The sequence below is a fragment of the Ictalurus punctatus genome, chromosome 25 (assembly GCF_001660625.3).
Source record: "Ictalurus punctatus breed USDA103 chromosome 25, Coco_2.0, whole genome shotgun sequence".
NCBI classification, from domain to species: domain Eukaryota; kingdom Metazoa; phylum Chordata; class Actinopteri; order Siluriformes; family Ictaluridae; genus Ictalurus; species Ictalurus punctatus.
The window spans coordinates 19,655,162-19,668,288 of record NC_030440.2 but is presented as its reverse complement, the minus strand read 5'-3'; the positions used below and the strand labels follow the sequence as shown (position 1 = coordinate 19,668,288).

The window sequence follows — 13,127 nt, the reverse complement described above, 5'->3', positions numbered from 1 at the left end:
GGACCTCGAGGTTCTGCTCCGATACCTTCAGAGTGCTGAAAGACTTCACATCAGCAGAAGCTCTGAACATTTCCTCTCTCAAACACAAGCACCGAAGTCATACAGGTGTTCTGACTACGTACTGTATATATATATATATATATATATATATATATATATATATATATATATATATATATATATATATATATATATATAAAACAACATTATAATCATGTAAAACATGACCAGATCAACAATTTATCTCTATTAAACAAAGGTTTCCCATCAAACGACATGACTCTGTTATTGTTCCTCAGGTCACAGTCTCAGTGAAAGCTCTAACATCTCATCTACGCTGAAGTTCCACTGTTTTATTTTTCGGGGATATATTTTATTGAAGAAGTATAAACCGTGTCTGTGTATGTGTAGTGTTCTTTGCGTTCTTATATTCCCTCATTCTCTTCTTTCACGCTCTACGTCACTGTTCTGCAGTGACTCGGGTTCTTCAGTCACGCTTCTGTCAGATGAGTGTCAGCTGATTATTTGCTCCAGTTGGCTTTCAGTCACACTTTGGGGTTTCTGGGTAACAAAACAAGCTGCACTTTTATTCTTATTAACTTCTAGAGTGAAAAAAAAGACTTAAATAATAAATAAATAAATAAATAAATAAAGGAACAGAAGGAAATGGACTCCAGAGATCAGCAGAGTTGAGCATTAGGAGTTTGTGTTTATTCATGCAGAGCTTTCAATTAACTAAGACAGTGTTTCATTAACACCTCTCTGTGTGTGTGTGTGTGTGTGTGTGTGTGTGTGTGATTGTGTGTGTCCTCAACCAAATATCATACAGTGTGACTCTGTATAAGACGCTACATACAGTATACACGCAAGTACATTTATATCTCTTTATCATTATTCTATTAGTAGTTTATCTGTGTGACAAATCTTCATCGTTTCTTTCAGTTTTAAATAATAATGTAATCATGTTTGTTTTTTCCTCGAATTAGAGACCGAACCGGTCCTGTAACAAGCAGCAAACATGTATATATATATATATATATAAACATTTCCAGTTCCAATGTTTGCTGTTTGTTACAGGACCGGTTCGGTCTCTAATTCGAGGAAAAAACAAACATGATTACATTATTATTTAAAACTGAAAGAAACGATGAAGATTTGTCACACAATATAAAAAATACAGGGTTTTTTTTTTTTTTTTTTGTAAAAGTATAGATACAAAAGGTACAGTTTGCCTAAAACACATAAAACATTTTATACAATATTTTATTTATTTAAATGATGTTAAATGAATTTTTTTGACTATACTTAGTATTTGTAACCTGTAATACACCAAATCCTGTCACAAAAAGTACATTATTACAATATTGGATTTTGTCACGATCTCGCTGGCAGATGGCGCTGTGGCGGCGATGTTCACGGAAAGCCGGAGGGCGCGTGCGTGTACGAACCAGAGCGAGCACATGCTCGCGGGTTACATAGGAACCATGGAGACTTTGTTTACAATGGCCATGGGCGTTTGCTTCTGTTTTGTCTCCGCCTTGTTTAGTTATTGGTGGATATTCGAGGGCGCGTCTCGGTTGTTACCAGCTGTCAGCGTTTAAGGTAAATGACATTAGTTATTTAAACCCCTCACGTTACCTCGCACTTGGCGCAGTATTGAAGGTTTAAAGGAGTTAAACGTGTAATGGTGCCACGCGGTAGTGTGTCCATGCCCTGCTCTGGTTTCATGCCTCGGTTCTAGGCAAGTGTGCCATGTGATAGTGTTTCCAGGTCCTGTTCTAGTTGAATGTTTGGACCTCGTTTCCTGTTTCTTGTACACTGACTTTAGTTTTAAATAAATACTTGCACCTGCACTTGCTTCCTGTTGGAGTCTGTACGTAACAGATTTACAATTAAAAAAGTACATAAGTGAAATTATGAAGGTGAAAAACCCATGAATTATTATTAAAATTTCATTAATTATTATGATGATTTATCACAATCATAATGTAAAAAAATGGGTGATTGGGGAGAGAAAGTGCAGGTAATATTTTATTGTAAATAAACAATTTCCTTGTTTTACAAGAAAATTATTATCATTTTAACTTTTACATTTAGTCATTTCGCACTTAGCTGACATTAAATTAGATCAAACAGTGTATTGGTATATAGTATAGATGTTATATCATTTGTTCTCTTTTAATCACTTACAGGAAGAACAGTTTGTAAATGTATTCCTCTCTCGCTGTGATGATGCGGGTTTCATGTGATTCTCACCCAAGAACAGATTTCTAATAATATACAGATGATTATTAGCATGTCTGTCAAGCGCTAGAAAAATCTAAAAGACTTTTATATATTTAATAGTTGTTGTTTTTTTAGCAGTATAATTTTTTGTTAAAATCTACAAAAATCCCAATCTAAAATGCAAATCAGAGTTTATACATAACATCTCACACATTAACTTTCGACTCAATCTAAAGTCCAGGCTGTCTCCAGACTATCAGCGTAAGCTGAGAGAATCCCTCACTCACAGGGAGGTGTAGATGTAGACGAATATGATGACGAGGAGATTCAGGACGGTGCAAGCGATCCCAAGGAACGCCAGGATGGACTCTTCTCGGCTCTCGCTCTTCTGTTTCGGTGGCTCATCGTGACCAACGGCATGATTTAGCATGTTCCTGTGACGAGGAGTGAACAATCGCCTCCTAAAGCCTCTCTGCAGAAGAGTAACACTGAGTATCATAACTGTCGAATTCGCGTTAATGTGTGATACTAATAATAACACCACATACTCTACATGCACACATATTATATCTACTATACTACAGGTAGAGTACTGTAACGCTCTATACATTATATCTACTATACTACAGGTAGAGTACTGTAACACTCTATACACACATCTACTATACTACAGGTAGAGTACTGTAACACTATACACACATCTACTATACTACAGGTAGAGTACTGTAACACTATACACACATCTACTATACTACAGGTAGAGTACTGTAACACTATACACACATCTACTATATTACAGGTAGAGTACTGTAACACTCTATACACACATCTACTATACTACAGGTAGAGTACTGTAACACTCTATACACACATCTACTGTACTACAGGTAGAGTACTGTAACACTATACATTATATCTACTATACTACAGGTACAGTACTGTAACACTCTATACACACATCTACTATATTACAGGTAGAGTACTGTAACACTATACACACATCCACTATACTACAGGTAGAGTACTTTAACACTCTATACATTATATCTACTATACTACAGGTAGAGTACTGTAACACTATACACACATCTACTATACTACAGGTAGAGTACTGTAACACTATACACACATCTACTATACTACAGGTAGAGTACTGTAACACTATACACACATCCACTATACTACAGGTAGAGTACTTTAACACTCTATACATTATATCTACTATACTACAGGTAGAGTACTGTAACACTCTATACATTATATCTACTATACTACAGGTAGAGTACTGTAACACTATACACACATCTACTATACTACAGGTAGAGTACTGTAACACTATACACACATCTACTATACTACAGGTAGAGTACTGTAACACTCTATACATTATATCTACTATATCTACCACTTGTACTATATTGTAGTGTAGTATGTTTAATAGTATGCAACAGAACTACACATACAACTCAACTATTGTATGAGGAATTTATGTTTTACTAGAAGTGCTGTACTGTGGACTGTTATTATTGTTTGTTATGTATGTTAGTATGTACTGTAGTAGTACATTGCTCTTAAAAAGTGTGTATAATTTAAGTACTATACTACCTACACCCATATTGTAATGATATACTATAATATTACTATTAGTAAATACAATATATCATTATTTCAACATGTATTGTGTTACGCATGTTCAGAGCTAAGGTTAAATGAGGAGGAGTAAAGCTGTACACCTAGCTGATAAACGAACAGTAAACTCACATGTTTTTTAGGAGGAATAAACTGCCGGAGCATCATTATGTCCTGGTTTTAGGTGATGAAGTTGTTGAAGAACGATGTGGACTGTGATTCTGAACTGTACTTTGACTCTGAGTGTTTAATAACAAACACTGAAGGTATTGCGCAACTCTGAGTGTGAATCTTAATGTTTACTAAATGTTAAATGTTTTACTAAACCTCCCGGAGCATTTTATACCAACGCGGCTGTGAGTGTGCGTGTAATAAAGTTTATAAATGCAGAGATTAGAAATTATATAAAAAAGGAGATTAATGCAGCCATATTTGTTTTCATTTTGTGTTCTGTGGCCTGAAGTGAGGTGTCCTGTGAGGTGAGGGAGGTGTTTTTGGGATTTGATGATGTGAGTAATGACGGACCAGTAACGGTAAGACCATGCATACACTGCTGTACAGCCCACGATTAAAAATAAAAGACCAGCCTTTTTTTAATAATAAGTAAAAAATTATATAAAACAAGATAAGAAAAAATGAAGTTATTTTAAAGATTAAAACTACATTGTGTTTTTGTTGTGGACTGTATATACTTTCATTTATATTGAATGAGCATGAATTGTGGAATTGTGATGGCAAATTAAGAACACACGGAGGGTGCAGAGCAAATGCTCTCTCTCTCTGAGCCGCTATAAATTAAACCTTCTTCTTGGGCCAAATATGTACCTTACCCATGTGTGTGTAAAGAATGCTGATATGGGATATGAAACATAACCAGTAGTCAGTGTGCAAGCAGCCAGTTGAATGGTGAATTTATTCTACTGTGTTGAATTCATATATTTGTAACTCTGATTTTGAAAGAGTCAGTGCCTCCCCAGCCACGAACCTCACCGCACGTCACTGAAACACACACACATCTGTGTACAGCATTACACACAACTATTTAATTACATTCATTTTTTAAAAGTCGGTATATACAATAAATGTCATGTGGAGGAATTATTATTATTCCTCTTAATGTTATTTTTCATAAGGAATTGAGCTGCTTTACTTTTTAATTTATTTCTTTTTTACCTGGTACAGCATGAGGAGAGCGAGATCTCGGCCTCTGAGGGACACAAACGCTCAGACGTCCTGTTTTACGTCAGGTGGATGTGGAGGTGTCTGCAGCACTGAGTTTACCTCTGATAAACCACAGAAATTATTTTATCTTATGTATTGTTTTGTTTGTTTTTATCCGCTCTTATCTCTTATCTATTGTGATAAATTCAAAAATGTTTTATTATGAATAAAAATGTTTACCTGCTTCTCCACTGAGATCCGTTCCCTCTGTAGGCAGCATGATAAGGAGACTTCATGTCCAGACATCTTGACTTTTCTACACATCGGTTCGTTTTCCCTTTTAAAGCTGGTCTTAATTAAAGGTCATTTGACCAGCCGGCTGCGTCCCAAATCACAACGAGGACGTCAAACACCCTGAAGAGAAAACAAACCTTCCCTCCTTAGAGCATCTGTTGCATTTTAAGTTGCCATGGCAACAGGGATGGTCTTCCAAGTATATCTAAAAGCACTTGTTATTGATCGCACGTCTACTCTGTCGATATTTTAATGATTTATTGTGACCGTTTTATCTTCTTTTCCTCTCCACCCGGTCGCGTCCTGAATCACAGCCTGGGTGTGAAACAGACTACAGTGAAGGAGTGTGCAGATTCTGCTGAGAGGACTCGCAGGTCAGAGTATGAATGGTTCCTAAGCAACAAACTGAAGAGGCAGAAGTGAAGGATTGTGGTTAATGAAGTGTTTGTGTTGTCTAGAGTCTCGCAGCTAAAGCTCAGTATCATACATGTTTTTAATTTATTATTTTAATTCACTTATTATTTTTTCCATTTTTAATTGCATCAGTTGTGTATCTGTTTTTATTGCATGATTTTTATCATCCAATATCCATATTTTTATTTTGTAGTCATAAATGTTACAAAACAATTGAAAGAAAAACTATTTTTAATATGATGCATTTTTCATTTCAATTAAAAACAATGTCTCACTCTCCGAGTCCATAAAAATCTGCTCTGTAGTTTTTTTTTTTTTTTTTGGTGTTGTACATTCATAAATTCTCTATGTATTTTTTTCATTTAAAAAACAAAAGTGATTTTATAGAAGAGATTAGCTAGCAATACAACACACTTCTGTGTAGTGAAAATGAGAAACCAAAACCTAGGTTTCCTTCTGAGTCCGGTTCCTCTCGAGGTTTCCTCCTCATATCGTCTCAGGGAGTTTTTCCTCACCATCGTCGCCTCTGGCTGCTTATTAGAGATAAATTCATACATTTAACATCTCTATCCTGAATTTATATATTTCTGTACCGCTGCTCTGGGACAACGTTAAATTGATTTGAATCAAAGTTACCTGCACTGATACATAGTTTAAATATTTTTGAGTTGTAATACTGTCCCGATATGACCAGTAAATTTTTACTCTTTGCTACAGGGTGTCCCAAACATCTGCATACCCTGAGGAACCGAACACTTTAGCAAAATGTCTTCCAAATATAGATATGTAGACAGCCTTTGACAAAAGAAGAAGGTATTGAAATCATTCCCACAGCTGGATCAGGAAGCTGTCGCAAGCTTGCGATGGACTTTAACAGGAAACACAGCGAGGACATCCCACACGATACAAATTCAAAAAGACTGGAAGTGTTGAGAAGACGTGGACGTCCACCAACATCCACTGATGAAGGCACAGCTGATGCGGTGCTGGCAAACACAGAACTCTACAGAATGTGTGGAGACTTTTGGGACATCCTGTATTATTCATGATGTAAAAGAATTCACAATCCAGGGGTCGTGACCCCATATGGGGTTCGCTTGATTTACAAATGGGCTCTTTTTTTTGTTGTTTAATTCATTTAAACTGTAATATTACACTGTACATGATCACACCGTTAACTTCTTACTTCTCTTTAAATTTTCAAAAAAGAAACTTAAAGCAATCCATTGCATTGACTCGTAAAACGGAATTTACGTTACTGACATCGTAACATGTCCAGATGTTACAGATCTAAATTACACATCTGGAATTTAAAAACATGCTGGATGGCGAAGGCTCTGGGTCACAGAACATTCTTAATGTCCATTTGGGGTTATTTGCTGAAATATTTCTTAATTGTAATGTTCCTTTAATAAAACATTTATAGTAATTTAAGTTTCATTTTACATTTAGACATTAATTAAAGAATGAGTAAAAGATCTGTGTATTTATAAAGGAAATATTCTCTATACATAAATATTTAACATATTAGAAAAAAAAAGTCAAATGTTAATTTATATTTAAAATGGACTTTAATTTACCACTTTATAATATTTACATATAATTTGTCTTAAATTTTAATCAATCAATCTTATTTTTGTAGAAATTTATTCACTAATTTTTACATTTACAGAATCAGACAAATAGAAGGCATTTTTATTTTATTTGATATATTTTACTGATAAAGTACACACACACACACACACACACACACACCCTCCGTCTCTCTCATGATTGTACAGCGCACACACACACACACACACACACACACACACACACACACACACACACACACACACCCTCCGTCTCTCTCATGATTGTACAGCACACACACACACACACACACACACACACACACACCCTCCGTCTCTCTCATGATTGTACAGCACACACACACACACACACACACACTCTATTTGGAGGGTGTTTGTGTGTCGAGCAGCGCTGATCTGATGCCCAGTTTGTCCAGTTCCTCCACCAGGTCTCCGCTCTGATGCATCTGCAGTAAGATGTCACATCCACCCACGAACTCTCCGTTAAAGAACACCTGAGGAATCGTGGGCCAGTTGGAGAACGTCTTCACACCTGAACCGGGACAAACAACAACAAATATAAAATTATTATATTTAAAATTATTCAGCTTTCATTTCACTTAATACACAAACAAATGGCTCGGAGTAAAACGAATCATTCAGGACGTTGTTGTTATTTTAATTTTAAATGAAATGTATAATTAACAGTTATATAGTATATACTGCATACACACACGCACACACAGACTTATTACACTATATTATTAAACAACATGACACTGCATGTAGTTTATAGAGATGTGAACAATGCCCTGTTGTGTGTGTGTGTGTGAGAGAGAGAAGTTAACGTAAACGCCCTCTCACATTTGTACACAACTGATAAACATGGAGAGGCCACGCCCACCAGCCTGCAATCAGATTAGTAGAGAGTCGTGCTGTTCGCTGGAGAAGAGTTCAAATCCACAACATTGAGAAGATTACTTACACACACACACACACACACACACACACACACACACACACACACACACACACACACACACACACGTAATTATCACAGTCTGAATAAACACAGCAATCTGCCAGGCTCCAAATCATCTGTGTAATTTTGATGCTTAATTTAATTTTAAACGAGTGTCTAATCTACTAGTCCGAGTTATGTAGCGCGAGTGTGATCTATTCACGTAGCATTAACGTGATCCACTTGCACTGTACAGTATCTCAACTTATCGGTTGTTGTCTTACCCTGGACGGGGTGCTAACCCATCTATCTATCTATCTATCTATCTATCTATCTATCTATCTATCTATCTATCTATCTCACACACACACACACACACACACACACACACACACACACACACTTACTTTAAAGATGCCAATCATGCTAACCTCTAACCCACCATTCTCAATAAAACACCCCATCAGCTAGTTTGGCCTAATCTTACATTAGAACTATTTAATAGTAAATAAAAGTAAAGGAACACCATTGTTCTGAATTTTAAGGTGGTGTAACCGTTCAAGGAGCCATTTTATTAGTATTGTACGAGACGAGCATGTGACAGGAAATTATCACAGAGAAGGACACCTGATGACCCTAACTGCTGCATGCACAGGTTACTGACTCTAAAATGTGAGTTACTGTAATTCGACATGTTTAGGGTATAGTCATGGGTTTACAGGTCCAGCAGTATGACCCCAGGAATACATCATAATTATAAAAAATAAACAAAATTACATTTTAATATTCACACCAAGGCCATGTTCTTACACAGGGGTCCACGAGAACGGCATTTAAATGTCACATGGTGTAACCGGTTACACCACTTGACTCCTATTACAAGCCTTTCAGTCAGGGGCCAATTTTGTCCAATATCAGAAGTTTATGATGCTGACTGAAGATGTAATATAAACTAATTCACTATGTGGAATTATTTTTCAAATGTTCAATGTTATATTTTTCTTTAAAAAGTGATGTTTTTTTCCACATAGCTAAAATAATTACGCTGCACGACCTTGGTGTTTTTGAAATGTTTAGCTCTAATCCATATTTGTATTACATTAACAACATTTGAAGAATATATATTTAATATAATTTTATATATCTATGTAATTTAATAATGTTCACTAAACCCTGATGTCATCTTTACTTAAACAATCAAGTAATCATGACTAAACATTACGTGACTCCTAAATCAAAATGATAAGTTTAACTTATTTATTAAGATAGTAAAGATTTCAAGTGTTATGAACTGAAAATCATGATTTAATTTAATCAGGATTTCCGCTTGGCAACAAGAGACCTAACACAGTGATTGGTAGATAATTGTAAAAGGCGGTCCTCTCGTCTCGTCTGCTGCCGGTACCGGTGTGGTGAAGTTCATGAGCAGGAGAGACAACTCCGTGTGTGTTTATAAAGAAATGCCAATCATGTAGAGGATGTTTTGTAACTAATGTTTGTTAAAAAGTGTTTATTTCCCCTACAGTACGTATGGAGACTTTTTGGACCCCCTGTATTCACGTACGCTTGAAATGAACTCCATGTTAACTGAACTTAACCTTCCGATTACGTTAGAGTCAGTCTGATCCGTTTCCACATTTGAGATGTCTGAAATAACGGTCAATCTCGCTTTTTCTCTAAGAATTTTTTTGATTTTCCTCATTTAGAGTCATGAACTTGTATGCAAATATTTCTTGTGTATTTAATCTGCGGAAGTCATTTTGAGCCATATTATGGATATAACTTTTTTCCCAACTTAATCGGAGGGTTTAATATACAAGTTGTGGGACAGTTTATTATTCATTCTGCATTGAAATAAATAAAAACACTGTTGACTGTAGAGGCGACATGGTCAGGTGGTGTAATTGGTTTGCGTCAATCAGAGTAACCAGTATTTTTAATTTCATAATCAAAAATGATTTACAGGATAATTCATGTGGAATAAAATGTAATCCTCTAGTGTAGTATAATAACGTGTTGTGTTTTTTTTTTTACACAGTTTTTAACATAATAAAAAGGTGTTTTCAGCACATGTTCCCCTCAATTTTACTAAAACATTTTTGCAACACAATTTAATTGAGATAATCCTAATAAAATCTATTTTCATGTGATATTTTATTTTAAAATGAAGTTAATATGAAGTTTTTTTGAGTACACTTACACTACCGGTCAAAATTTTACACACACTCATTTTAATTCCCCCTCCACACATTTTATAATAATAATAATAATAATAATAATAATAATAATAATCATCATCATCATCATCATGAAGTCATCAAAACTCTGGAGGAACACAAATGGAACTATGGGAATTATGTTTTGATAAAAAAATCAAAATAATTTAATATTTTTATCATCTTCAGAGTCGACGCCCTTTTTGCAGAGAATGTTCCAGAAGTGTATTCTTGGCATTTTCTCACGTTATTTCTTGAGGAATTTCCCTGAGATGATTTTAAACAGTATTAAAGGAGTTCACACCGACGCTGCACACTCATCTCCTGCTTTTCAGAATATTTCCCTCCGAGTCGTCCATTTAAATAAAGTGTTTTTTGTAAATAAAATGTTAGTTTTCTAATGAAAGAAATAAATACATCGGCACGATTATATTTTTATCTACAACACCGATTTCACACATTTAATCTCACACCTTCAGATCAAAAGGTTTTTAACATCATGAGAAACATTTCAGTCGAGTGTCCACAAACCTTTGACCCATAGCGTGTGTGTGTGTGGGGATAAAATATGTAATATTTCTCATTCTTTTTCAGTTACACAATGACTACGTTTACATGGACAGCAGTAATCTAATTATTGACCTTACTCTGATTAAGATAACAATGTGATTAAGGTGTTTACATGTCTGTAATACACATCCATAATGTGACTAAAACAGGAGTTCTCCACCTGTCTTAATTCCATTAGAGCTTAATTCGAGTATGACCTTAATTAGATTAAGGTAAGTAAAAATTGCTGTTTACATGGTAGTTTCTTAATTAGAGTATTGTCTTAATCAGATTAAGAGTGGATTATTGTTGTACATGTAAACACAGCTATTATGACATTTTAAGGCACATTCAGTCTTACCTTTCATAAAAAAAGAAAAATGGTGCAAATATCATTTATAAAATCATAAATACAAAAGATAATAAAAGATCCAGAAAGCATGAGGGAAAGTCTGAAGAGTTTCGGGAGGAGTAAAGGTCAGAGGTGAGGACAGGCACAGGATCTCTTCATTTTATTAAATGAAAACAGTTTTTGAAAAGAAAGAAACATTAAACGTTGTTTATTTCTGTTTTTTCCTCTTTAGAGTGTGTAAACTTTGTGCACATTGTAAGCAGAGTACTCTTCCACAATGTGTGTGTGTGTGCTGACCTTGTCTGAGCTCCTGGTTCTCCAGCACGTTGTAAGCAGTGTACTTCTGCACAGTGTGTGTGTGTGTGTGTGTGTGTGTGTGTGTGTGTGCTGACCTTGTCTGAGCTCCTGGTTCTCCAGCACGTTGTAAGCGGTGTACTTCTCCACCCCGTGCATCCTGAGGATCTGCACCACAGCGTTGCTAAAGCCGCACATGGGCTGCGCTGGAGTTCCCTTCATGAACACCACCACTTTGTCCTTCTTCACAATCTGCTCCACGTTCTTCAACACTTCTGAGGATGAGGAGCACATCCAGCGCGCGCCTGCGGCCCCGAGCCGCCCGCTGTGCCTCTGTGTCAGGGAAATACCCCGCACTGATCGCGCGGTCTGTCTCAACACGCTGTTTAACATATTATTCATTCTCTATACACGGAGTTTGCCCGAGAAATTCAGAAAATTGGGAGGTTTACGATGAAGTTTGTTCTTCTGAGACACGAGCAGACTTTCCCTATGAGACGAGTACACTAAGCTCCGCCCTTAAACACAAAGCCACACTCTTATTGGTTTACGTAGTCATGTGCGTCTTTCTAATTGGCTAACCTAAACGTCAATCATAACGGGACCGTGCGGTTGTCTGATCTAATCGGATTAACACTGCGGTAATTCACCGTTTTATCACATTATTTTTCTCTTTTATGTCATTTAACGAATATAACATACGATCGCGAATATATTTAACACTACATTGCTGTAAATATTAAAAAAATGTCACAATATTTTAACCAGATTCGCCTTGTTGATATTTGAAAAAATAAATAAATAAAAGCACGAAGCAAGTGATTCCGGTTATAAAAATATGACTTCCGGTTCATTTTATACTTCATCCGGGTTATATTACCGCTAACGCGATTTCGGAGTTGAACAGGTATTACATTTTTATTTGTTATTATTTTAAAATCTATATTTCTGATATTATTGTTATATAAATATTCTGCATGTTTCTGTGTAGTTTTAAACTGCAGTACTGCGTGATTTCTGTAAATCACTTTAGACAGATTAAAACCCAGTTTGTGTAACTGTAGCGTGTTTGTTCGATTTTACTGATAACTAATATTGAATATATTTTACTAAACAAATCCTTTTTATTAAAATAAATAAGAGAATAAACAGCATTGTTTAAATTACTAACCTAAAATTGTTAATTAGTTAAAATAACTAGAATTAAATAAAATTACACAAACTACATTTAAATAAACTGGAACAAATAAACAAATTAAATACATTAACTAAATTGAAATAAATAGATCAGCAGTTAATACTTAAAAGAAAATGTATCAAATATGATCACAACACTTTTACTTTCTTCAGCAAACCTAAAAAACAGCAGAGTCGTGTGATGGAAACTGTTTTATTGATTAGTTACTGAAAATAAAGCAACTGAATGAAAGCAACTGTTACACACACTCTAACTTTCATTC

At 35.4% G+C, this 13,127-nt stretch overlaps 2 protein-coding genes and 1 long non-coding RNA gene across 6 annotated transcripts in view; 1 reads left to right on the top strand and 2 right to left on the bottom strand.

The window, feature by feature from the left end:
- The window catches only part of psmc6 (proteasome 26S subunit, ATPase 6), a 270,786-nt gene that overhangs the window by 255,281 nt on the left and 2,378 nt on the right, over nt 1–13,127 (top strand). The gene's annotated exons all lie outside the window — the stretch shown is intronic.
- LOC108258032 (uncharacterized) lies at nt 690–4,468 on the bottom strand. Its single transcript, XR_001810599.3, has 2 exons — nt 3,988–4,468; nt 690–2,698 (listed from the first exon to the last, which is right to left on the bottom strand). It is a non-coding gene; the product is annotated as an uncharacterized LOC108258032 (long non-coding RNA).
- On the bottom strand, nt 4,833–12,437 carry glrx5 (glutaredoxin 5 homolog (S. cerevisiae)). Of its 4 annotated transcripts, XR_008393464.1 has the most exons (4): nt 11,766–12,437; nt 7,673–7,848; nt 7,563–7,623; nt 4,833–7,471 (listed from the first exon to the last, which is right to left on the bottom strand). XR_008393464.1 is itself a non-coding variant. In XM_053675889.1 (3 exons), exons 1-2 carry the CDS (start codon nt 12,067–12,069, stop codon nt 7,676–7,678), a joined length of 477 nt encoding a protein of 158 aa, XP_053531864.1. In that variant the 5' UTR covers nt 12,070–12,437; the 3' UTR covers nt 4,833–7,623; nt 7,667–7,675. The 4 variants fall into 4 exon arrangements, 3 of the variants coding, with proteins under 3 accessions (XP_053531864.1, XP_053531865.1, XP_017311750.1); XM_053675889.1 differs by having other exon boundaries at nt 4,833–7,623; nt 7,667–7,848; XM_053675890.1 differs by having other exon boundaries at nt 4,833–7,623.